The 27,303-nt window shown below is 42.9% G+C and overlaps 1 protein-coding gene across 3 annotated transcripts in view; it reads right to left on the bottom strand.

Annotated features, from left to right (window-relative positions):
• FAM241A (family with sequence similarity 241 member A) overlaps positions 1–23,897 on the bottom strand; it is a 29,076-nt gene extending 5,179 nt beyond the window's left edge. For 2 of the 3 annotated variants that reach the window (XR_012628759.1, XR_012628760.1), the window contains exon 1: positions 23,722–23,850. Coding sequence is in view for 1 of the 3 variants with exons in the window: in XM_074866926.1 (XP_074723027.1) it covers positions 10,944–11,189; positions 23,722–23,841 (366 nt within the window). In the remaining 2 variants the exon portion in view is untranslated. Of the gene's footprint in view, positions 1–7,356; positions 11,190–23,721 lie in introns of those variants that run through there. The other variant, XM_074866926.1, reaches the window with a different exon arrangement.
• Positions 23,898–27,303: the final 3,406 nt, after the last annotated feature.

Genomic DNA, 27,303 nt, shown 5'->3' with positions numbered 1-27,303 from the left:
TTACGAATTCAGAACTACATGATCTTGCACATCATACTGTGAAGTTTACTCCCCACCTTTTTTGAACTCCAGGCCTTAACTTCGAGGTGTTCTTGCATATCCTTATTGCTTCTGTAAGTTTATTACATGCCTAATTCTTGTGCTACCATCATTACTGCAAATATAAACAGGATAGGTGTAGACCCCACTGTGAAGAATTTTCCTGTAAAACTTTTTCCAGTCTGACAGCTTTTCTTCATTTCCCTTGTCTTGGTTTGAGTTACTACACTTTTCTTCCCATATTGTATAAATACTTTACTGATTTACAGGTAGGCTAGATCTGTCACATTTCTCCTGGCTATGAAATCAGTTATCAAAAAATATATGGCTCTAAGAAATAAATTAACATTATATCTAGTTTTGTGAATAAGGAAAAGTTTTCTATTATGGAAATAACACCTAGAGAATGCATGTGGGAAGTCTCAAGCAATTTCAGAAGAGCACAGCAGCTTCCTGCTAAACTGGCAATCAGTTGAACAATTTTGCTGTTCAAAAGGCAAAATAGGAAGTGCAAGCAAAAGGTACAAATATGCTAAACTTCCTGGAAAAGCCAAATACAGGAAAAGGCTTAACACTATTTTTATTTTGTTTCTTAAAGGAGTAGACTCACATATGAAAGTATCAAAGCCCCATGATTGCACCAGGCTCAAAAAGCTGAGCTTGCTGAAGATAAGCTCAAAAGTCAACCACAAGGCACATAAATAATTCAAATTCCTCTTCTGACACTCTGCATCTAGCAAAAGATAACGCTACTGCAAAGCGTGGTTCCTGCTTTGCACTTAGCACAAACAAGCAGGGAGCCCCTCTGAAGAACAGAAATGGCTTTTCTGAGACCAAAGGAACATGCTTTAGCAAGTTAAGAGTCCAAAAGTATTCAAAAAATGCTCTGAAGTAATTAGTTTTTGAAGAAAATAGTGATTGAACTGATCCAGAGAGACACTATAAAAGACTTCTCTCAGTACCAGAACAAACTTGCAGCTTAGCTCGCACACATCCAAGCAGTACGTGGCTGAGAAGAGCTGAAGATCTTTTGAGAGACCATACACAACATGGCTTACATACACAAACCAAATAAAAAGCTCAATTTAGTTACACAACCAATAGCTCTTCAGGCCACCCAGAGCTCAGTAGTCAGGCTAGTCCTATTTTAAGTCATCTACAGCTGATTTTGTTCTAAACTGACAAAAAACATGCTCATGTGAGTTATACCTATTGGCTTTCTGATGTCACTGCCTTTCACTGCTGAATACCCCTCTTTGTGATCTTTAAAGTCCTTCAGTAATTCATTCCCATCTTCACATGAGCTTTTGTGTTGCATCTGCAAGATGCTTTTCAAGAACAGTTCTATGTGACTATGATAAAGAGAGAAGTGCACAACCCCATACTTACAGCTGGGCTGGGGACTAGCGTGGGAGGCAGGGAAATGCCAGGCACAGCTCAAGGAAGGAGGCCCCTTCACAGATGTACAAGATGAAGGACCTATATTTCAAGAAATAGGATCCTACATAAATTAAGATACTGCAGGCAGTATCTTTTTAAAAATAATTTGTGAAGACATTTCAAATGGGGTTTTGTAGTGCCAACCTTCAAAATAATACAGTAGTTTCCATTCATGTGTATGTTACTGCTAGTAGAATATGAGGCGGACACTCCTAAAAGAAAAAAACCCAAGGTTTAATAAATTTTTTGCCCATGACAGCTTATTGTCCAGACAGGAGGGTAACAGACATTACACATTTGTGAACTGCAATGCTAGAACGGTTTTGCAAATTTTTGCTGTTAATAAAACCATTGAGGAAGGAAGAGATGAACAAAGATAATCATCCAAATGTATGGCACTATTAACTGTTAAGTTTTTCAGTGGAGTGCTTCAGTGCTTTTCACAGCAATAATGGCATGGACTTTTGTGCCTGTGCACATTTTTGATACAGTAAGCTCCATTTCTCCTCCTCAAGCGAAAATGCTTTTCAGAGTTCAGCCATGAAACAATGTTGATTCAGAAACACAGAGAAGACACCCACAGGCGTTGGGCTGGCATCACGCGCTAGCTGCTGAAACGCAGCCACCACCAGGAAACGGCCGTAGCACAGCTCTTCAGGCAACGGTAGGACATATGGAAACCCCAGGATGTCCCAGGAGGTGCAGTAAGAAGGGTTATTTAAAGACTCATTGTGTTTTCATTTTAAAAAAAGAATAGTTCAAATGTTATTTATTTGAGAAAGAAACTATTCTATGTATTCCTTATAAAAAGCCCCAAAGGAGAAAGGCAGAAGCCTACGCTTAATTGTTTTTAAAGTTCAGAGTCTGTTCTATTTTAGTCCATGCAACTACGCACTTGGCAAAGGATTCCTCCTAAACGATCAGTCAGAAATCTAGGCAAGGGCTTTACAATCCCATAAAGAGCCAAAATTATCCTTGCCCAGGCACCAGCACAGAGGCAGAGGAGAGGCAGCGTATGACTCCCCTCTTTAAGAGTCACTGGAGATGCAGGTGACTTCTGTCACAAAGCACACGAGCCTTTGAAACTGTGCTGTCATGAAACAGTCCTGACAGGCTTTTTCCTAGAGTGCAGAAAAGCCAGGATGCAGGTTTGCTTCAAACCCGCCATGCCGTAAGCCTCACTGGAAATGTACCTTGGATCCCAGGGGGACACAGCGGTGATACAAGGACATTTTTCTGGGCAGGACTGCTGCCCTCTATACCCCGTCAACACCAGCATCTAATGAGCTTTCAGCAGGAGTGACAATGGGATTAAATAAAAACATAGCACAAAAATGTCAAGATGGAAAATGTCATAGCTCAACACCACTCAGGAGATAAAAATTAATTCTAATGTTCATTGAATGCAAAGATGAAAAAAACCCCACCAGGCATGTAGCAAATAAATCATTAACAGTGCTGAAAGTGGAGGGGATGAAAGATTTCACTACTTCAGTGTTTTACAGGAAATGCCAAAAAACCTTTGCTTCTTATCAGATTCCATGACAGTTACAACATCTTAATTCTGGCACACTTCTTCGTGACTTTGTGTTACAGGGAAGGTTATCGCAGGTTGAAACGCCCCTTTGAATCTTCACAGTGATTTTGCAGAGAGGGGGTTCTGGATGGATTCTTAAAGGAGAATAAAGGGACGGGGCCAAGACCTGTGCCGGGGGGTGGAATATGCTCCTTCCATTACAATTTGAATTTGGCCCTGGGGACTTTGTCCAAAAGCAGTACAGTCAGGCATGCAGGACAAATTCTTCCTTTAGGGACTCCTACAGTGGGGGTTATTTAGGATGCAGCAGCAGGTCTAAATAAGCTCAGCTAGAAACCTGCTTTTAAATGTTACTCATCAAAACAAGTAAAACCAAACAAGATCTATAATGAGAGAGAAGCAGAGCTGATGTAGAGTTAAATGGTTTCTGAGTTTCCCCAGGAGATCTCTGAAGCACTTAAGAAGGAAAAAGCAGACTCACTACTGCTACACTGGGAGTGCCTTCTATCTGGGAATAGCTACACTTTTTTCCTCTACTGTCTGTATTACACAGGGATTTGGAGAGGAAAAAAAATAAAGGTGGCAAACAGGAAGCTTTCAGAAAAGATGGAAGAAGGGTAGTGTCAAAAAGGATCTGTGCTACCAGTCTCAAAATTTAAGTGGAGGATTTAAAATTCCATTGAAGGTTTTTTTTTTTTTTTGGTAACAAGAACAGAGTATTAATGGCAGAGCAGTTACTTATGAAGACCTGAATTCTTTTTACAGTGTCTTTAGCTTATTTTCTAGAGTTCCTTGCAAAACACTGTCGTTACAACACATGGCTTTGTCTCCTGGGAAACTGCAGTGTAGCCACCACTGCACAAGTAAATTCTATTAATCTCAAGCTTTAACTATACTTTAAGACCTACTTGCTTCTTAGCACAGCTGGTAAAGCCCAGCTGACAACACAGGCAGCTCTCAACAATGACAAAACCCATGACAAGTGCAGGGTCAAAACACTAAATTGTCCAGCAGTCCCATCTCCACTGATGTATATGCATAGCAAGGAACAGACTTTCCCCAAAACACATTTAAAAAACAAAAAACTAGGCTAATGCATTAGAACAAGGCAAAAATAGACCATGAAAGAAAGCTAAAAAATACAGCAATTTGTATGTACCCACTGAAGACCTTGGAATAAGAATCTGTTAACTAAGAGACAAGTTAACTCCATTGCTGAAAGAACTCAGCCAAATACTTTCTTATCTCTCTAATCAGAGATGGAATGAAGAAACTAGGAATCAAAATGAAAAAAAATGTTTATTCAAGCAATTGCATGCCTTTGGTTCTTTTATCTACAAAGTATCAAAAACAGGCAATAGACTCAAGACTTAATATTTCTTTCCTCTCTGCAACAGGAAGATTTAGATTTACTGAGGTAAGCTTAAACGCATAGAAATGTTTGTTCTCTCAGGAGAACTGCATCATCATGCTTTTCCTAATGTTATCAGGATGAGGACATGACCGCACTATGCCAGAGTATATTTCCACTCTTAACCAGAAGTGAAAGACAGTTATGTGGGTGCCCAGCTGTGTGGAGATAGGCAGAGTCTGTTCAGCAGCAGCAAGTCCCAAGCTCAGAGGACTGAAATGCCCGAGAAAATTAGGTACTTGGCTAACGTCAGCCTAACAAGATGCACGAATGCAGAAAGTGACAGCAAAGGAAATGCTGGAGACCTGCATAACGCTACATGACACAGGCCAGGTAGCACTAAAGAGACGCCAGTCTCTCCCTGTGGCCTGCCATCCCGTATGTGTGGGCTATTTTCAGCCCTACTGGTAACAGCTATTGACAGAGGAGCAGCTTTCAAGAGTTTTGGACTGATATTAACAGTTTTTAGAAGGAACAAGAATGAAAGGATGATTTAAAAGGATAACCAGGTAAAATGTTCAAGATAAAGAATTAACAAGCCAAAGCACTTCAGAACTCAAATCTCATTCAAGTCAAGAAGAGACTTCTCAATGTCTGATACTTTACAGAACAGGATTTTGGTTGTCAAAGGATTTTCCTTACCTAATAATTCATCTCCTTGCTACAGACTTCTTGTACCAGGGAAGTACGTTCCAGCTAACCCGAGGAAAATCACTACATTAGAAAACAGGTAATTTATCTCTGAATTAGGACAGAAAAATGGTCACTTTCCACCACCCATTCTGGATGCAAACATGTCGCTTGTACTTTTATCACCCACACATCAGTTAGCAGCTTTTTCCTCTACAAGGAAGCCCTTAACAGTTTGCCAGTGGCTAATTTGGCTCCCTTCTCACATATATTAATTAAACCCTCACTCAGATAAGGCCTGGAAGATGAACCCTTTTCCCTTGTAAGGCTTTAAAATGCAATTAACAGTAAATGGTACATCTAAAATATGCCCAGACAAGACACAGATGGGTTCCAGAAGCAGAAATATTTGCTGCAAGCAACGTTCATTCTGGACACAAGGTGATGCGCCAGGACAAGACAAGAAACAATTGGGCTTAATTAACTTAGACTTAATGAACATAAAACCTAGACACCACACTCCATAACAGCTGTCTCGAACACTGTCTGATCAAATCCCTTGGACTGTGGTGTAACGGTCCTTCCCCTTCTGTGCCACTTGGACTCCTGCTATTTCAATGATGCCTCGGGCTGGACAAGATGTTTTCCCCGGCACCCTGGTAGCCTGCTGTACCCTGGGAAGGAGCCGGTTCACCCGAGGCTACACCAAGAGCAGCTCCTGTCATAAAAAGGACTTTATCCAGTCACACCCCTCCTGACACCTGGGGGTGGGGGGAGTTGTTTTCAATAAATTATTTGGGAAAAAGCATATATTATCTCAGCTGCTTCATTTCTGTACTAATTGGAAAAATACATATAGGCTGGGGCTGATATAAAGACTTCTGACAACTGCATACAAGACATGAGAATATTATCTGGATAGTACAAGACTAAAATTTAAAAAGACCACAAGCTTGCACACAAGTTAAAAACACTATTGCAAGTCCAATTCCCCTTTCCCGTTCTCATCCCCTTTTGGTTACTCTGTGTAAAGCAGAGCTGATGAAAGCTCAGTTTCTTCAGAGTCAGCACAGAAGGAATATGGATGATTTTATATGCATTTGGAGCCATTCTTGGAAGAAACTGAGGTGTTGGCAGGAGTTAAGGGAAGTCAGCAGTCTACCTGCCTGTATAAGCTTTAAACAACCCTAAGCCACATGCTGCTTGACCCATCTATTCTCAAAATCCTGGTGCCAATCTACCAACAGTTTCTTTACACTATGTGTTTGCAACACCCTCTTCGGCAACTGCAAATCACAGTTTGGTAACCATCATCTAAAACAACAGATAAGTGCCATAAAAAAAAAGTGACTATCGAACATATGCATATTTTTAAAACTCCTCTAATTTCCTCCCCTCTGGCATTAAGCAGGCACACAGTAAAACAAACAAAATATCCAACTGAAAATAGATTTTCTGTCTAGGTAGCTATTAAGCAAACTGAATGATGAAAAAGCCCAAACCTTTGTCACAAAGAGAGGCTGTTCTAAGTGAACGGTCCTCGAAAAGGCAATGCTACAGAATGAAAGGGGGGAAAGTAAAAATGGGCTGAATCTGGGGAGAGGCCACAAAATAAACTTCCAAAACCTAGAGTAAAGCCCTGGATGGAAAGAATCAGTATCAAAGCCAGGTTGTTCTTGAATTTGCATGTACCCTATAAAAGGCCTGATCAACATACTTTGCTACTTTTAGAAAACCTATACTGGTTAACTCACTGTGCATCCTGAGCAACACAGATACATTCAAATGTCTGTTGGATCTGGCAGAACTAATGCCCTCCTGACCTGCAGAACAAAAAAAAGAATGAACAGTTTGAAGTGGATTTGTTTTGAACCATATGTTGTTCTATGCATATTTAAAAAAAACCCCAACCAACCAACCAAATGAAAACTCCCAAACCTTTCTGTGGCACAGCGATTGTCACTTTAAAGGACTTTTCACACTCCCAACAACATCTGGTTTCTTCAGAGGCTGCTCTGGATGCAAAACAGATATGCTGTGAAATAAAAGTTACTTTACACCATAAAGTTGCCATTATTTGTTAACATCTAGCTCTACTACTTTTTCTTTCAACATAACTTGCTGCACACTCAACCATAGATACCTGATGCGGTTTATTCAGCTCTTGTACTGCAATTATTTCTCAACTAGCTGCAAGTTGCAGTGGATATCTGAATGCTGCCCCATTTCATTTAGGCCTACCATGAAATTCTGAATGAAGTCAAGTAACCTTGAACAAAGCACCACAAAGAATTCACGGTTCTCATTGATAGCAGTAATTTTTATTAGAAAGAATAACAAAGTGCTTTCCATAGGATTCATTTAACACAGATTTTTTAAGAAATATGATTTTTCCTTTTTATATGGACAGTTTTGATGTGATGATTTTTCAGTGCAAACAGGGTTCTCCAAGATTCTCCTACACGTAGAGTTTCTTCTCTGTACACAGTAGCTCAAACATTTATGCATTTGGTGGGTGTGAAACAGTCAGTACTGAAGGGTCCATCCTTTAAATAACAGAGGTTATGTAAAAAGATTTCAATATATTACACTGACCAACAGGAATTACATCATTTGTTGTGTAACACAGATTTAAGGGACGTAATTCCTTCATACAGTCTTGCACACAGATGAATAAAGGTGCTTTCAGTTCTATCAAGAATAATAATCATATATACCAATATAAATAACATTATCAGTTTTTACCATAGACAACAGTGTCCTTTTTTACAAAAAATTAACCTTCTGCTTTTTAGCTACGGACATCCTTTGAATGCTTGGTGCTTCTTCTGTCTTGAAACTACGTCTGGATGGAAGAAAGAACACAATGCGAGGACTGTTTACCCATTCCCTCCTCACCTTTGGCACACGTTTCTGATCAGATTTCTTTTGACACATATCTGCATCATTTCACTGCACTCCATTTTCCACTCTTTATGTCTGATTCTATCCCTGTCCCCTTTTTTTCCTTAACTCCTCTTTCTTTTCCTGCAACAACAGGGAGATAGTACAGCAATAGCACAAAATTAGGACAGATGATTCGGTGCAAATTCTTATACACAATGGAATGTATGAAACCAAACAGGTGAGTGGTATCTTCCATGCAATACCTTATTTTTCTTTTTTCATTTTCAGTCAACCTAACTCCATTAGGACATCTATTTTTTCAGGTTTTTAAAGATTAAAAACTTGTATGAAGGACAAGACGTAGTAAGTTACCCTTAAGAGAAATCATATAAACATTCACCGTACACAATCTTAGTCCAAAAGCTACTTTTCCCTAGAGTACATGTATACAAACATGAACATTGAAAGAACAACTGAAATAACTTTGAGTGAAACAGTCATAGTTATGCACATACTAAAAGGTTACATGCATATAAACAGTGTCCTCACTGAACCTGTCAGTCACACCCTTGGTTCATTGTTCCCCATTCCTTATGTACAGAGCAAAATCACCACTTCAAGGGAATACTACATGCCATCGCACAGCACAGTGTCTTTACACAAGAGTACTACTGCAACAAGGATATCACAGAGACACTTCTTCCTACAGGACCAAAGGAATTGGATGAGATCCTCTGAACAATAACTTGATGGTGGGAAGAATGGATTATTTTTTTTTTTTTAATAAAATAACAAGATGCTTTTGTAGTACAGCCCTTACACAGGAAAAGGATACACATAAACCCACCATTATATCTATACAAATATGCAAAGGTGTAAACAGATGTTCTGCTTTCTAAGGGACTTGAAACAAAACCAAATTTTCCCCCTAGGCACTTGTGAGTACAGAGCTCCTGCCTCTGAGTTCAGCCTGTACTTGCTGTTTGCTTTGGGACTTCCAGCTGTGAATAACCTCTGAATCCAGGATCACCTTCTGTTGTCAAACATTTCCTTGCCACCAGTCCAACTATTTAACTAGGTGCCAATCAACACAGGTTGCCATCTAAACACACCGCCAGGCCTCAGTCCCATCCCTCTGCAGTCCTGATGGTTCAGCAAAGCCTCTCCGATCCACAGTCAAGGTCATCTGAAGATCTGGAGAGGAGACCTGGCTCCTCAGAAGGTAACTATGCATTCAATTATGAAAGCACAGTGACATGTCTACAGATGTCATTTAGGCACATAAAGACTTTAAGGAGCTGGGCCTTCATGTTCACTGCCCTAAATAACAATTATTTCACTAATAGGAAAGTCTGTAAGGACTGAGTCCAAGGGTCCTGGAAATAGAGCCCAGCAACCAACATGATCCATGTAGGCACAGAATCAGCCTTGAGAATCCAGTTGCAGGACTGGGATCATGGACAAGTTCCCCTTAACTTCAGAAGTCTCTGGGTAAGACAGCATTTTTAACTAATCTATTGTTGATCTCTACTAGTATAAAAATGTCTAGGAAAAAAGTCACTGCAAAAGTTTAAGTAGTTTTCTGTAAATTTCACTCTTCTATTACATTTCTTTAAGTAAATGTATAATTTCACTCTACTATACATGAAGTCAATTTTGCAATTAAGTTTCTTACTAAAAGTAATGTACAACAAATATTAAATTGGTAGCCTATTGACTAAAGATTCCGTCCCATTTTACTGTTTTTCTTTAAATGAGAACATTCACCTTGGAAATATTCAATACACCCCTGGTGTTGCTCCTGGGGAGCCAGAGTGAATTTTGCACCTACTCTTGAATGTATATATCCTATTCTCCAATTTATGCTGCCCATGACATGCACCTATAGATATGTATTTTTGTTGCCTAGCATGGAGATGAATCAGTTAAGACTACGAAATAAAATTACCACCTCATTTCAACTACGTTCTTGCCCTGCATGAGAAAACAGGTTTGATTTGCTTATGTATGCAAAGCTTCCAGCTCGTGTTGGGTCCACACTGCAGCAAATTAGGGAAGCATTGAGATCTGGTCTGGTATCTATCTGGTTGTTCAGACACTTCACACAAGACCCAGAGGGAGCAGACAATATTCTAGTATTGCCATCTGAAATGGCAACTCTCCAATACTGCAGCTGTAACTACCTACAAAGTCCATGAATTATCCAAATATTTATCTTCAGAAGGAGGGCTGGGGGAAAGAGCAAGTATAAAGAAAAAAGAAAGAATAATAGCAGCAGGAACCAAGTACATTTCCAAAACCAAGGCAGAGCTATATTACACCATTTGGCCAATAGAGGACTGTGATTCCTCCTAAACAACAGCTGAAGCCTCGTGTGAAGTCACTAATATTAGTATAAAAGCATTTTGCTGGCACAGCTTGTTTCCTGGGGAAAGCTTGCTATAAACTATACTAACCCAAGATGCTTTTGTGTCAAGAAGTTGTATTCACCTTATGAATGCTTGTCATTGTAGATTTGTTAGCAAACTTCCCTGGTGCAGATTTAGCTTTTCAGCAAAAAAAATAGCAAATTATGCAGATTCAGGGAACAAACAGCACACAAGCCCCCCTCCCCCCTGCAATGAAACAAGACACTCACATCAAGTGTCCTCTTAAAACCAGACAGAAAATTTTCACTATACAAAGCAAGAACATAGGGGGAGAGTGAGGGAACAAAAAGCCAATCCTTGGACTAAGGCCCCAAGAGTGCAGAAAACAGTACATTGGTCACCATTATATTACAAACATCTCCTTTTTTGCCCTTCAAAGATGTAGTAGAGCACTGCTGACTTTGCTTAAAATGCATCATTTTAGTCCCCGTCACCCCAAATGTCTTAAGTTCAGCGAAATGCAATTTGAAGCATTGCAGCGTTTGATATGCCACCCATTTACTTGAACACGTAAATCCACTGACACAGTGACAGTGCTGAAACACATAATCTGAACAGCATCTATAAAATTCTACTGTTGTACATAAATAATGACAAGGCACAGAACAGCAACCAGTCCAAGAGCTTGTAGGCCAAGAAACCAGAGCATAACCCAGAAGAATATAATTATTACAGGTTCTACTATCCGCTCTCCAAAGTACATCCTTGTGAAGCCTATTCTGATAAGGCTTTTGTTCAGTTCACCAAAGAGAGTCCCCATCTTTTTATAGTCATCTACCACAGGTTCTGCGGTGTGGTTTCTTTGTTCTTGCTGGACCTGAGGACAGAACACAAAGTTAGAAAATACGTTGTACGATCATTTCTTATTACTGTGATTCTGGGCAAGTCTCAGCTGTTTCTGTTTGAATGCGTAAAAATAAGATGTACATGCAATAAAGCTACTCCTAAATAGCTTGTGACTTCAGTACAATGTTACGGATGACACTCATGTGTTCAAACTTGAGACATCTGAAGTGATACCACAAACATAAGATGGCCTGTCTCCCCTCCAGATGCCACTCTAGAGGGGTAAAGCTCTCCTGCAGGTCACACATCTTACCTGTCTGTGCAATGTGGATGTCAGGGCAACCAAATACAATTAGATGCCTGTAATTTCAGGGAGGGGATTTGACTGAAGTAGATTTGTTATAAATTATTTCCAGAATATCTTCAGAACCACAAGAACAATACAAAACTATTAAGCATGAACTATAAAGTATGTTGCACCAAAGCCCAGGGAACTGAAGACCTACCACCACCACTGAAAGAGGCGCACTGGATTCAACCAGGAAGAAGGCAAACATCCATCCCAATGTTGGCGTAGAAAGCTGTGAAAGTCAGGCAAAGGAAGACTGACCCAAGGACTGCACAGATGCAAGGTGTTGGTACAAAGAAGCAAAGAGGAGTGGAAACAAGTTCTGTGCTTTTCCCAAAAAAGACAAATGATGGGGCAAATGCATAGGAAGGCAGAAGCACATCTTTAGATGAAGATGCCATGTTTAAACATCACTGCAGAAAACATGCAACTGTTTCAGCATGTGAACTGTAACTAGATGAGAGCTTGAAATCCCATCTCTCCTTCCCCAGTGCCCAGAGATCCTTTGCACAAAACCTTATTACCTTGTCTTTGGGTATGACAGGGCAAACACAATTTCAAGGTGATGAACATGAGTTTCCTAATCCTTCCATTAGGCAGCAATGAAAACACATGCAGCAGGTACTCTTCAGATCAATAGGTCCAACAAATTGCCTGCAAATTCTATGTGCAATTAGTCTACACCTGGATTCAAAGCAAACACATATCTTTAGTTCTGCCTTCAAGGATGAAAGCTGTTCTGAGTCCCTGGTTACACACCATGGTCTCAGTGCAGAAACAGAAATTCCCTCCCACAGCAGTGCCACGTTCTCCATTAGACAGCAAGTAATAAAGCGAATTCCCCATTCCTACAGAAAGCCATCCAAAGATGCTAATATTTTTTTCTCTAGGCCAGACTTTAGGCTACAATGCAGGACCTTCTGACTGAATGAAGGCTGGGTAAAGCACCACAGCAGCTACTGAATAAAAACTCCAACAAAATTTCTACAGTCCCTCAGCTGTGTGTGCTTGTGTATTTTTTTATTTGCTTATTCATACAGATTTCAGTTTAAGCTTCAGTACTGATTTCCAGAAAGGGAGGGGTGCAGGAAGCCTAAATAGTAATGAATATTGAGTTCAGTTTTTCTGCAGTTCTATGGAAGAGCCTGAACATGGAAAACTGCAGTACCAGAGGTTACATATTGACAGTCACTGCCTTGTCTCTTTTCAGCCCAGTTCTCAGGCCTGGGTCGTTTTCTCCCCCTCACTGGATATGGAAACTCCAGTTTTCAGCATTTTGGCTTTAACTGTGCTTTATTTAATTCAAATAAATGTTGACTCTTCGTTTAATTCCAGTATTTCAAAATTAGTCTCTTCAAGAAAGGCAGAGCCTCTCTTGAGCCCCTGTGGACTCGGCAGGGCAGGGCCTTGCCACCGCGGGGAACACAATGTTATTACAAGAACTCTCATCCCACTATTCCCAAAGAGCACAGGGAGACAAACAAACTATTAACCTAAGTGGTATTTTGATCACAACAATTAGGGAAAAGAGAAACCATGTGCTGGGAGGGGAAAATACATTTATTTGCTTCCTGCATGCAGAGACCATAGGGAGCATCTGTCTACGGGATGGTGGTGGAGGTGATCACAGCACAGATCATATCAAGAAGCTCAGAGACCGCTTCTGAGAGAAACAGTTATTGTGTGCAGGAGAAATCACTACATTTTCTAGCAAAGTAGCTTAGCCTTTGAGTCAGTGGCCAGTGCAACCAGGAGGGGGAAAATAAATGAATTACTTCTTTGCCTCTGGATTATGAATGGTACTCAGCAACATCCTGGAAGCCTTCGCAGAGAGCTAGCAAGACTATCTTATCTCACCCTCTCCTTCTCAAAAAGGGTAGATGCATGAATCCCTAAAGAGATTACACAAAGCAAGCTTCTAGACACAGAGACTGACAAGCATGTGTTTAATTACAAAACAAGCGTCAAGTATTTTTCCAAATATTTTCAAGAGCTTACAAAACCTTTCAGAACCATCATGGAAATTCTCAAGATTTCAAAGTCTGCTTCAGTTAATTCAGGCTGAGTATGTCTTGCCTCAGGCAACTCAGCAAAAAACAAGTCAAGCTGAAAACAGACGATCATCTGTAAAACTCAGATGGCATATTTTTCTTTGCTATTGCATAATATTTCACATGCTGGACAAATACGTTTCTTCAGAGGTGTAGCTGAAATAGAACCATTAGGGCAAACACCAGTGATGTTATAACACTCCAAATTGCTAAAAAATATTAAATAAACTTTAACCTTGCAACCAGAAATTCTCTCACTAATTCAGGGCAATAGTAAAACAGCAAACAGTCCCACACATGTGCCAGTAGCGCTCAAACCATATCCTTAGAACCAAATACCCTTTTTCCCCCTAAAACCACTTTCTAAACTTTTTTATAAATCAGCTGTCTTCAGCAAGCACACAGTTCCAGCTAATTCTTAATTTCCACAGGACTATTTTCATACTAAATCTTGCTGAATCAGCCTGAAGCTAGACAGACACTAGCATAACAGAAAAATGCGTCAAGAGAGATGTACCTATTCTGAGCAGCTCCCCTCCTCAACAAACCAGAGCTTCCTCATTTAAAAGTGAAAGAAGTTCATTTCAAAGTTGTTTTAAAAATCAACCCAGCTTTGGCTTTATAACTTCTAAGAATTTTTTGTGTATCAAGAGGAGTGTAGGGAGTTTCTTTACTAGCACTAGCCCCAGAGAAAGCATGCTTTCAAGGCCTTTACAGCAGCTCTTCTCATAGATAACATGTGCTATGCAGGGGGCACACCCAGACTTCATTTCATCACAGAATCATAGAATGGTTTGGGTTGGAAGGGACCTTAAAGATCATCTAGTTCCAAGCCCTCTGCCAGGGGCAGGGACACCTTCCACTAGACCAGGTTGCTCAAAGCCCCATCCAACCTGGCCTTGAACACTTCCAGGGAGGGGGCAGCCACAGCTGCTCTTTCTTCAGAGGAGAGGTGCTCCATTGCCCTGATCGTTTTTGTGACACTCCTCTGGACCCGCTGCAACAGGTCCATGTCTTTCCGGTGCTGAGTGCTCTAGAGCTGGATGCAGTACTCCATACTTTTTTTGACTTAAATTTCTATTTTTGACTTAAATTATTTAAAATTAGAGTTACATGGAACAGAAGGAAGTGTCTGATGTGTCCTGTTGCTTAGCACGTGTGCACAATGTTCTTCACGAGCCTACTGCAGTACCTGAAGGTTCCCATCAAGCACACATTTTTCCCTTGTCTCTTCAGATGTATGGCGTTTTAAAATTTCTCTTCCCATTCAAAATGGCATATTTTCATCAGCTGTTGTCTGCTGCATCACACTGTTTACTGGCAGAAGTCAGAACTTGAAGATTCAAACTCTGAAAAACTTTACTATGGAAACTATGTAACCAAATTTACCCAGCTGTTACAGCCAAATGGCTTAGGGGCTTGGATGCTTTAAGAGGAACCATGATGTGCCCTCTCAGGATGCCATTGAAGTACCTTTTTTCAGAATGAAAATCTCCAACGAGGTTGCAAAGGAGACACTAAACACAAGTTCTGTCCACTTCCAGGACAGCTGGTGCTCTACATCCCTGGGAAGTGCTTCTGAAAAATCTCCCATGTAATTGAATGTTTTCCTGGGCTAGCTTTAAAACAACAGAGAAGGTAAAGTCAACTCAGCCTACTGAACCCAACGAACATCCGGCTGTGGCTTCACCAGTTATGTTCGTCATCAACGTAACACACAAAATTATGTGTGTTCTGACCACTAACTACCCTTGCTTATGGCAAACTTCCACCACATTCACTCCAACTCTGCTGCCTAAATCCAGGAAAGCACATGGTAAGTCACGAGCAGAGGCCACTCCATACCAGTCTGACAGCAGGAACTTTTTCTTGCTCACCCCCTTATATCAAGGCTGTTTTGACCATGCAGAGAAACATGAGATCCCATCAGAACATACTCCCCGCTCAAAGAAACCATCTTTGCAATGCTTCATATGCTACTCACTGAGAAGGATAAAGTTAGCACTGAACTTTTCACAATCATTTAAGACTCATCCCTGCCTGCAACCTCCTAAGTCTAACATAGCCAGTTCAAGGTCTTTTCCCCTCAAATTGCTGGGAGCACACAGTTCCTGCCCCAGACCATTTGCAGATAATACCAAATAACTTTGCCAAGCCCTGGGAGGATACAGAACACAAATGGGTCCAAAGGGGACACAAACCTACCCAACATGCTTTGTAAATTGTTTTCCTGTGGCTCATCAAAGACAGCATGGAAGCACAGATTTAGCATTCCTTTTTTCTGCTGTCAGCAATGTTAGCTCATTGAAGGACAGTATCAGTTATGTCCTTGCACAAAGACTAGATGTCCTTACACAGTGTTGCCAACAAGCTCTGCCTGGAAACCCCTACAGCTTCTTTTAGGGGCATGGCCACTGCTGCAGCACTTTCCTCTGCAAGGGACGGAGCCCTGTGCCCACGCTCAGGGCACCCCCCACTTGCTGGACATGGCGGATTTGCTGGCCATGCACAGATCACATGTGGCAAACTACTGCAACATCTGTGGGCAGGTGAATCCCTGTGTGCTCAGGGTTGCCACCCCTGCCAGAACAACTTGGGTCTCCCAGGGCTCATCTCTGAAAAGAAGAAAGTGGTCTGAAAGAAGTGACTAAAGCTGCTCCTGCAGATGCAGCCCGTGCCTCCTGGAAGACAGACAGCCCTGCTTCATCCCACACCCCTCTGCCACAAGGCTAGCGTGATGGGTGAAGTGCTACAGGGCCACCAGGAAAGGCAGCAGTGGGCTGGGTGAAATGTCTGGGAGAACCACAAACTGAACGACTCTAAAGTGACCGCAATGATTCTCAGTCCTGTAACCTCACCACTGCACTAGCCGTGAGGAGAACAGGTCTAGTTACGGTCTTGCCTTCTAGGCATTTCATCTGCTGAAGCAGCAGCTTGGTCCAGAGTTTTCCCACACTTAGCCTAAGGATCTTGAGATGGTTTGTTTGGTTTGGGACTTTTTTTGCGTGTATGGAAAAAAAATCCCAAGTAACTGACTTGAGTGAAATAATTTGATGAAGTTCAACAGCCTTTGTTCTGTGGGAGGAGGGAGTGGATGAACATAAGGAACCTGCTCCACCTAAAGATTCAGGTTGTTAAAAAAAAAAATCCATTCAACTACTCTGAATATACAAGATCCTTCAAAACAAACCAGATAATATTCCCGTTCCTATCTTTCATGACTAATGAACTGAAGAAACCCCAACAGTCTTCTGTTGCTCAGACAACTTGAAAAATTCCCACCCCACACTCAGCTTGAAAACAGCACCAGGCCACGTACAAGTCTATTAGCTTCTCTTTTCTTGCATCGACTGCCCAAAAGAGAATTACACAAATGTGAACTCCGGCACTGGAGAAGAAGAATCCAGTGGATTGGGAAAATTACTGCTCTCCATGTAAAAGTCTATGATTTTACAGTTGAAAAATGCTGCTGGGCAAAGCAAAGAGAGTGGAGTAGGAGAAAGGTATCCACAAAGTTCATCTCCAACACAGAAAAGCAGCATTGTCTCCAAATTGTTTGTGACATGCCCCAGATCACAACCAGTCACATTTACAGTTATAAAAGAAAGAAAAAGTGACGACAAATAAGAGAATTATTTCCACATTAGATTGAGAAGACACTCCTTTTGAGTTTAACAGCAAACACGTGTTTAATGACATCTAAATGAGATGTTAAAAAAAGGATAAGAAAACGCAGGGATATCATTTACATACTACTCACATATTTTCCTTTTCTTCAAGTAAAAAGTTCCCTCTGCAGTATTTAATTGCTCACTATTTTACTGCAGTCATGGTTATTTTTAGTCCAAGAAACAGGTGGTATGTCTGACAGCTGAAGCCCATAGACACCTAAATGTCAAAAAAGCCACTGAGATGTGACTTTAAGAACATGCTTACTTACTGAAAAGTACTCCTGTATTTTTGAAAGCTGGAACATTAATGTTCAGAAGAGACAGCCTCAAAGTCATCTCTTTTTAGAGGATGCAAACTAAAACTGAAAATACTTCAAGCTCAATCTTACAGAAAAATATGAGAAGAAAATGAGCAGATGACAGAGACCAGGATGAAAGAAACCACAAGTTCCCTCCCCTCCAAAATAAGAGAACAACTTCTGCTGGGTGCAGACAGGGACACGGACCAGCTAGCACACAGCTACCGATATTTGATAGTTAGCTGGCAGTGTAAGTCCCGGAGGAACGAATTACCCATCTTGCTGGTACTCAGCCATCTGACTGCCCAGTGTATTGCCACAGACAGGCTTTGGAGATTTGCACTGAACAGCAGATTCCCATGTCACGGCCTCCTCTTTCTCCGAACCACAGCTTCACCCCATTGCAGGGGTGAAACTCTGTGACACATGGGCCAGCTGGGTGCAGGCTTTCTGCCTGCTACTCCTCCACATATGCAAACTAGACAGTTTCGTTACTAGTAACACCTGGCATGTGACCAGGATTTCACCCTGCTTTCTCATACTTCAAAAGACTTCTTATGTTTAAATAAAAGAAAGTGAAATTTGTCCAAGAAGGGCAAATAATTTTATTGGAAATGTTTCTAATTTTTCTCCTCTTCTACTATTGCAGGAAGAGAACACTCTCCCTTCGCATCCTTTGCTACGATGAAACTAATTATTAGCATTTGACCTTGTAAATGTAAACAGTAAAAAGACCTTGATACTCAGCCAACAGATATTAAAACAACAAAATTAATTTCAACTGTCTGGAGAAAAATCCAAAACAGGTTAATTTCTCTAGGCTAATTTTAATCTCAATTTAAATCTGAAAATATTTATAGATTAGGAAATGAGAAAAAAATCATACCTCACAGATGAGAAACAAGACAGAGGAAAAACTAAGTTTAACTTGTTCCTCTGGGAAAAAAAAAAAGCAAATGCAAGAAAACTAGAAAAATTCTTAATACCAGAAGTACTTTACAACAGCTACCTATAAAGCAACATAATTAGATGGAATGAAGAAATGCGAAACAAAGATTGGGTTAACGCTCGTTTCACAGCAAGAATCTAGACACCATTTATAAAATAGAAACAAGATGTTTCTATAGAAACAAGCAACAACATAAGAAAAGCAACTGCACCGGATTCCCTTTAGTCAGCTTTTACGGCAACTCAAGTTCAGGATCAACAGTTGCTGGAACAAACTTCAAAATACTGGGAGCGGTTCTGTGTTAAGGAGATGAAGAGGCTTTTCCAGTTACTGAACTTGTGTGTGTGCAGAGCAGAGAAGGCTCAAGAGCAATAGACGCTTCCCTTGATAAACTGTGTTTGAGGCCCATGATCAGGAGTAAATTTCCCCACTAACGTAGCACCAGATGAGAAAGTGTCACAGACAAGAACCAGCATGGGAGGGTCCGAGGGAGAGGAAACCTGCCTGTCCCCATGTTAAGATCTGCTGCCTTTCTCCCCCATTTTAGGCTGCTTCCCTCTTCCTTGTCGCTGTAACTTGATCCTGTCCATGCTGCAATTTTACATAGAGACTAGATCAAAAGCAAATTCTGATCCATGTTTTCCTTACACCTGCAACACTTTATTTCCATAGGATTTTGTTTATCAAGGTTCCCCAACTAAAACTGGTCAGCTTGGCCCAGCAACAGGCTTGCAATCCACCACACGTTCAGCATGGTATCAATGTGCCGGCTTGCTGAAAAGCAACAGCTGTTAATTTTGCCTTTTAAGGAGAAGAGATTTCTATTCGCTTCTATTTCCAGAATACTTTTTTCTTTAAGAAAACTGGATCTTCACTTTATTCAAGCAGAGCATGCTACTGTAGGTGCCACGGGTATGTCTGAAGGGGTTTTTCTGTTTTTCTTTGAAAGCTGTGAAGCCTCAGAAAACCCACTAATGCTTTTCAAAAAGTTATTATGTATTATTTTGTAGCTATGAACCTCTGCATCAGAGTTAAATTATTTGCAGAGACAGAACAAATTTGGGATTAAGCCCTCCCTATCAGGTATTACTATTTTTAGTTTTGAAACAAATCCCAACAACTTCAAGCAGGAAAAACCTACAATTTTCATATTATCTGTGTGGAATAAATTAGAAATAGGTTTCTAGCCTTAGGCACCACAGTTTCCACACATACAAGTTTACTTTAAAACATTCTTGGCCTCTACTGACTTATGACTGAAATGATACCATTCAAGGCAACACAGCACACATCCATCCTACAGTACAATGAACAATGAAACATTTACATGAGGGATGCCACAAGGGTGTTGAAATTATCCTCTGATTTTGTTTCTGCTCATTCTTTCCACGCTGGAGAAATACTAGTGATAATGGAAACTTATTCAAAAAGTTCAGGACTTAAACTCAGTTAAGACACCCATATTCCTTCAACCTAATTCTCAGCAGGACACACCAAAAACCTTTTGTAATAGCTCCTTTAAATCTGAACCCACCTATTAGAAAATACTCCACTTACAGAGATAAAACACTGCTTGAAATAATAATAAAACATCCCAAAGGGTTACAAATTCGGGTTAATGAAAAGGTGATTTTCTAAGCTAATTTATCTACTTGTGAATACATGTATTACACATTAACTCTGCATTTAGACATTTTCTAGAAGCATTAGCTGTCAGACAGCACTTTGGATTCTATGTATCCTAAAACAGGGTGAGGTGGAGATCCTGGCCTCACTGAAGCAACGGGGAATTTTGCCGTTGCCTTCAATTTAGATTACAAGAGACTAAAACCCATTACTGGCCAGACAGATAATTTTCAGTACAGAAGAGAGCCACAGTGCCAGAGCTTTCAGGAACTCTGTCTGGTGTAACACAGCTTGGCTTCAAAGTCCTTATGGATGGACTGGGTGTTGCGTCTCCCGCTAACACCACCTCATGCCCTACTGTAATGCAGGACTTTTGCCTCACTTTTTATTATTATACACTTGCATTCATTCCACATTCCCATTCTTATTTTGTGGTTTAATTTATAGGTGTTGATGAGATTTAGACTGTAGTAATATGACAAAGGCTAACCTATTTTAGAAAGTGGGTTAGGGAAGGAGATTTCAGGTCCTTAACTCTAGAGATACTGAAAATACAGGACAACTTGTGCATCTGACTAACAACTATCAACAGTTAGGAAAAATTGTGAACTTGCAGGGTGAAGCAGCAACCTACTCCCATGGCTTCAGGCACAGCTGCATCTTTCAGCGGCTTCACATACTACTTGTGAACACCAGTAACGCAATACAGCAGAGCTGGAAGTAACTACCGAGGTTCTGCAGCACTCCGAAGACTTAAGGTTAAATGTAATTATTCTCATCTTTGCATGCAAATCTACAAAGGATATTAACCACATTATCATCCAGCTTTTAAATCTGATCACTAAAGCAGGTAATTCTACAGCCTATTACAGTAATGAATTCCAAAGGCTATGTATACCATTTAGTAACATAGCCTTCTATTCTTTTAAAAATGCACCTGTCAGCACCTGTTAGTAATTTTATTAAGCATGTCCTTGCTGATATAATAATAAGCTTCAACAGAAAATTAAAGCCAGAGGGTTTGGCATTAAATAAATAGATTTATTTCCTACAGAGTACTCCCTTTTAAAAAACATATTAAAGGGTGCATACATTATTATTATTTAGGTCCTGCTTGTCAGGAAGGTATTCTTTTAGCATTATGTTACTAGGTATGATCTGACACAAACTGAGTTTATTTCGGAGGAAACAGGAAAAGGCAAATCACACCCAGGTTACCAGCCCCAGATCCTCACCTAAAAAAAACTCTCAAAAAAAGGCCAAAGGGTTTGCTCTCATGCAGGTTTTGCTTTACACCAGCTGAGAGAAGTAAGAATTTACACCATCGTCAAAGCAGATTTTGACCCATTTCTTTCACATTGCAGGTAACACCAAGGTGGTACGTGCATTTATATTTCAGGAGAACCATTGAAACAGGGAAACAGGCTGAGGAGCAGCGGTTGCGTTAACAGTGCAAACACTCTCAGCAAACACAGCGATAACGCTAGGCCTCCACCAGGGAGGGGCTCCAGGCGAGGACCCCCCCCGGAAACGGGATTCCTGCCTGCTGGAATGGCAGGGTTCAGCAACAGCCGCTCCAGGAGAGCAGAAAGGGCAGGGGGAACCGATTATTTTGAGAAACCTGGACACATTCATGAAAGCAAAACAGTGACAGCACGTGACTAGGCTTGATGACCCAGGAGTCCCTCCAAATCAAGCTACACGACTGTGATTCTCTTGAACAAGAGAATCTGGGACCTTCTGCCAAAGTTTGCAGCAAGTGTATGTACCACTGACTCCTCACCTAGCTTTAGTCTGCCCTACACATAAAAAGAAAATACTCTTTATTTATCAAACTATGATTATTTTTACCATTATTTTATATGATTTGCATTCTCTATATATATTAACTAAAGGCAACTGATATTCCTTACTTCCAAATCTATTCTTTGTCCAGCTACTGGCACCTCAATACACAGAAAAAATACTCTATGCTATGACAGTGAAATATTTCCAGTAAACAGGAAGGATTTTTCTTTCTTCCTCACAGCCTAATTAAAACTTCTGCCTTGCTATCCTAATGTTACGCCCCAACTTGTCAGAAAGGGCCACGATCACTGCCTGTACCTCAGAAAAGTGGGAAGAGAGTTTCTCAGGCAAATGTGCCTGTGGCCACCCAAGCGGTACCTTTACCAACTTCATTTTAATATGTGTTTAAGCAACACTGGAAAGCAGTTCTTCAGCCTGCACCGTCCCCTGAAACCACACCATCACACTCTCCGCTAAGAAGAGAGAAGCAGTGGTAACCTGCTGGGAGCTCCCTCCTTAGAGAGGAGTTATAACCAGTTTGAGAACAGTAACATCTGAGATGATCTGATGCAATTTTTTAACCTCTCTTTTCAGGGAAGACAGCAGCCAGAACCAGCAAGTATTTCTGACTCTCCTCCTGTGATATCCCGCAGAAGGGCTTGTGGACACAGAGAGGGGAACTGCTGTGCCTCTCGTAGTGCATCTGGCCTTACCATACATTCAGGTACATGCCCTGCTCTGCCCCATTTTTCTAGAGAAAGGGCCAAGGAAGATGCACTGACTTACATAAATGGTCACCGAGTGAATTCTCAAACATCAGCATCCTTCAGAAGCGGCCCACTTTTAGCTGTCACGCCAGGCAAGTACTACCAGACACTTTCAAATATGAAGCTTTTCCAGCTATGAAAGGGCTCACGGCTGAGTGCAGTCACAACCATCTTGTAGGAATTTGCAACAGAAATGATTAACAAATTAAACAACACTGGAAATTACTTCGGGATGTACTCCAGCAGCTCTGTTTGCCCCTGTGCAATTATAGTGCTACTGCTTTTCTCTTACTTAACCGCTCAAGGTATTCAGAGTGGATCATTACATTTAGATATCGAGTATGAAAGAGGCTGCGGTTTTTTTCCTTTAAATGAAACATCAATAAAGATGCAATAGGAACACTGCCTTTGTCTACGCACCGGGACAACGCTGTCTGCAAAACAAAGAGTTCGTGGAAAGCCATTTTACAATTAACAATGGGGAAACGCTCAAGAGGAAAACTCACTTCCATCCACCATGCCATAAAAATGCACACCCTGAAGAAAGCAGACAAGTCAAAGTGCTGGTATTTTTCACTAATTACAATACATTCAATTCCATAAGTAATAAAGAGATTAAAAGCTTAAAATATCTAAGTGAAGAAGCGTAAGTCTTTAAAAGATAAACCGAGAGCTGAACTATTTGGGGAACTCCGGGGATGGCAATAGCCCCCCAATTATCTCCAGCGAGATGTTCGCACGTGGACGCTGTGCTGGGGCCGCCCCGGTCCATCCGCTCCCACGCGGACTAAGCGTCCCGGAGGGGAGAAGGGGGCCGGGGGGCACCCGGGGGCCGCTCCAGCATCGCGCGGGGGCAGCCCCACGCAGCTCGGCTGGGTTGCATAAGCCCCGCCGCAATGGAGCGCTGCCCGGCAGCGGCTCACACCGCTGTAACGGCGGCCCCACCGACGAGGAACCAAACGGCGGTTACGGTTTTCCCCTGTCCGACGGCAGCGGGGGGGTGTGGGGTGATGGTTGAGGGGGGGCGGCCCGCCCGCCCGGCCCCTCTCCCGCGGGCACCCACCTGCTCCTCCGGGCGCCGCCGGTGCCGGGCGGACGCGGGCCCCGCTTCCCGCTCGCGCTCCCCGAGCGGCGGTGCCGGTGACAGCGGCGGTGGCGGCAGCAGCTCCGCTGCCGAGCCCATGGCCCCTCCGCGCCCCGCGGAGCCGCGCGCTGCCCGCCGCCACCGCCGGGCGGGGCGGGGCCGCCACGGGGAGAGGCGGGGAGAGGCGGGAAGGGGCGGGAGGGGGCGGCCCCTGGCACCGACCCCACGGCGAGGCCCGAGGCGGGGCGGAGAGCGGGGCCGCCGGCGGCTGGGTCCCGCCTCCAGCGAGAGCCGCCCGGGGCCTTCGGGCGGGGAACCGCTCGCTGCTAATTAAAGCAAAAAAAAACCCCACCCCACCCCAAGCCCCATTTCCCAAGCTTTTATTAGAAGCGGGAAGTGCCAGGCGTTGATAAAGCGTTAATTTTAGCAGCGCTCCTTGTCGGTGTGTCTCCGGGGAGGAGCGCCGGGCTGGCAGCCCGAGATGTGGCATTGGCTGTGCTCCCCAGAGAAGGAGGGAAGGCTGGCCTCGCTCGTCTGGCGCCGCCTGAGTCTGCTCCTCTTCTTTAAAACGAGGAAGAAGGAAACGCAACAGCAAACCCAGCAGACAAGACGGGGTGCCCAGCAGAGCGCGGAGGGGTGCGGAGGGCTGCGATGCTCCCGCGGCCGTGCTCGGCGCTGTGCCAGGCGCCTGCTCCCGTGGCCCAGGGCCACCGTCCCGCTGCGGAGAGGCCTCGCCGCTGCCAGCCCCGCACGGCCCCCCGCGCTGTCCGCCCCGGCAGTGGGCCTGGAAGGGCAGCTGGGTTTCAGCGCGTGGCATTCCCAAGGGGGGTGGGGCCGCTGGCAGCACCTTTGTGCGGCTTTTCGCCTCATCCAGAAGCCGGTTCATGCATTAGTGGTGGCACCTCTGCTTGGCTCAGTTCTGTTTCCGCAGAGGTGCTAACAGGCTGCGTGACAGTAGGATTCTGTGGAAATCAGACATTCAGATTAATTTTATATGGCTTTCTGGCGGTTGGGTGCAGGTTCCACTGTTATTTGGAGGGAATTCTACCAGCTTTTTGCTTTTCCTGTTGTTATTGTTGGGCAACAAGCATCAATAGCTGTAGCAAACCTAAAACCATCACGAACACTCCGTGTATTTTGGTATAGTCACACCTTCAAGCTACAAGGAAATATTCTTTAAAAATGTGGGACAATACACAAGCCACAGGCATTGCCAGGCCCCTCGGTTTTGTCCAAGCGGCCGCTGCTCTGCCCACCTTGCCACACCCGGCTGCGGCTCCTTTTCCTGATGGAGCAGCTGTCCCTGGCTGCTCCCCGAGGTGCAGGGTGGCCAAAAGCAGTTTGCCCTGATGACTTGACTAATTGCTTGCCCAGACTTCTGGTCTGTGACCAGAAAAATCCTGTGAGCTTCACCACCAAGGGCTGCGGTGATATATTTCTGCGCATGAAGTTACTGCTCAGCAGCAGCTCTGTAAAACATCCCTGAGGTTCTCTGCTTCTCCGGTGATTTGTGAAGAAATGAAGTGTCATGCATAGTACTGACATTCATAAACTCTATCTGGAAAAAAGTTCTTAAAGCATTGATTAGGTGTCCCTTTCAGTGAGCTTTTTAGTACACTTGAATCCATAAACCTTTGCTGGTTTGCGGATCACAGAAATGTGTATTGGTATTTTTTCTGTAGAAAAAGTTGATGCTGAGACACCGTTACTCTTTACAGCACAGCCTCTGATCCCTGCTGCCTCCTGGGGACCAGCGGCGGTTGTGCCAGGAGTACTATACTGTGTGCTGGCTGGTTTGGTGCTACGGTTTCCTCCTCACCTATCTGCAGTCCTAGTGGTTTGATGTTGATCTCCTTGTAGAGGAAGATTCTTCCATAGCTGCTGCAGTGAAAAAAAGCTCATTGTATTTCAAAAAAAAGCTGCAGACCTCCCCACTGCAGCTCTCAGCCTTTGACTGCCTCTTCACCCCCTGAGCAACAGCCCGATGCTCAGTGCCCAGGAACTGCCCCATGCTCCCTGGCACTCTCTGTGTGGGGAAGAACCACTGGGGGCAATAGCCCCAATGTCCAGGGGAAAGACAGGGACTCAGAAGCCCTCACTGAGATTTCTAGAATGCAGTCACCAATCGCAGCCTGTGCAACCTCAGTAACCTCAAAGAAACCCGATCCCCTTCATAGCAAACACTCATAGTAAAGGCAGTGCCACAATCGCATCACAATGTCTAGCTCTTATCATCAACTTTCCTAGGCTGCATGTGCTCTGAGCACTGGTGTTTAGGTCTGTGAATGTAGCTGAGCTGCTGCAAAACTGCTGAGTGACTGATGTTTCAACTTTGTCTTACTGAAATCAGGATTCTTTCCGAAAGAAACTCACAAGCGTGTGGCAGCATCATAAGGATCTAATCACAAGAACAAGCTGAAGGATCTATGTCACCAAAGAGATCCACACAATTTACCAACTTTCCTTTTGAGATCACTATCTTGAGTCATTTCCCACCCCCCAAGCCCTCTGGACATGGCTGACCTTCTGATGATGGTGCCTTCTCCCAGTATCAGTAATCTCAGAGTGCCAGGATAAATCCCAGCATGACTTGATAGGCAAAAAGGCCACGTGCCAAAAGAAATTGCAGAGATGCAAGTTAAAGGGCATATTCTGCAAAATAATTGTTTCGCGTGGGCAACTTGTGGTTGGTTTGTAATACTTGTATTACATGTAGACAAACTATCTCCCAAGGGGTAAAGAGAGGCCCTCTTGCACAACTCTGTCATTTGAGGGTCACTAAGGAGAGTCAGAACCTCATGATAAAATTTGTAATTAAAGGGTTTTCTGGAAAAACAGGTGCTTGCAGTAGAAGGAAAACCGAATGCTGCAGCTTTGCTCAGAGCTAGGACAGGCTGAGCGCACTGGCCTTTCTGAAACACCGCTCTAGACCGCGAAACATAGAAAAAGATGGATTAAGTGAGACTAAAACTCTCTCTAGATGGGTATCTGCTCTCTAACCATAGCCAATAGTAGGTGCCAGGGAAACAGTAACAGATGCTGCAGTGATACTTCTTGAGAGTATTCTTTTGGTTTCCAGTAATCCAAGGTTCAAAGACTTCCTGAGCCCAGGCGCCGAGTTGGATAGTGAGGGCAGTATTTCAGCGGTGGGATCAAAGGCAGCCAGGGGAAGGCATGTTACCACATGGATCACATGTGGCCAAGTCATGCAGAGTGCTTATATTGGTCTTGTCGCCCAGGGGAATGTATCTCTTTCATCCTGCACTTTTTTTTCAATGTCCCTGGCATTCGCTAGTGCCTTCTGAGACTGCTGTCATGGCTGGGGCAGTGAGCCCCCTCTCCAGGAATGTCAGCTGGTCCTGCCCTCAGGACTTCCCCACTCCAGCTACCTGCCTGAGGGCATGAAGGCAAAGAGGAAGCGTGCCAGAGTGCGGGCTGTGCTTTGATGATACGATAAAACCAGTTTTAGGCCATTTAATTCCAGAATGAAAAGGCCATAGCCATGTAACACAGAGACACCTTGCTGGTTCAAACAGGTCAAAAATTTTTGATTGTTTAGCA

This window comes from Strix uralensis, chromosome 4 (genome assembly GCF_047716275.1).
Source record: "Strix uralensis isolate ZFMK-TIS-50842 chromosome 4, bStrUra1, whole genome shotgun sequence".
In the NCBI taxonomy this organism is placed as follows: domain Eukaryota; kingdom Metazoa; phylum Chordata; class Aves; order Strigiformes; family Strigidae; genus Strix; species Strix uralensis.
Note: the sequence above shows the minus strand (reverse complement) of the source record. Positions and strands in the feature narration are given on the sequence as shown.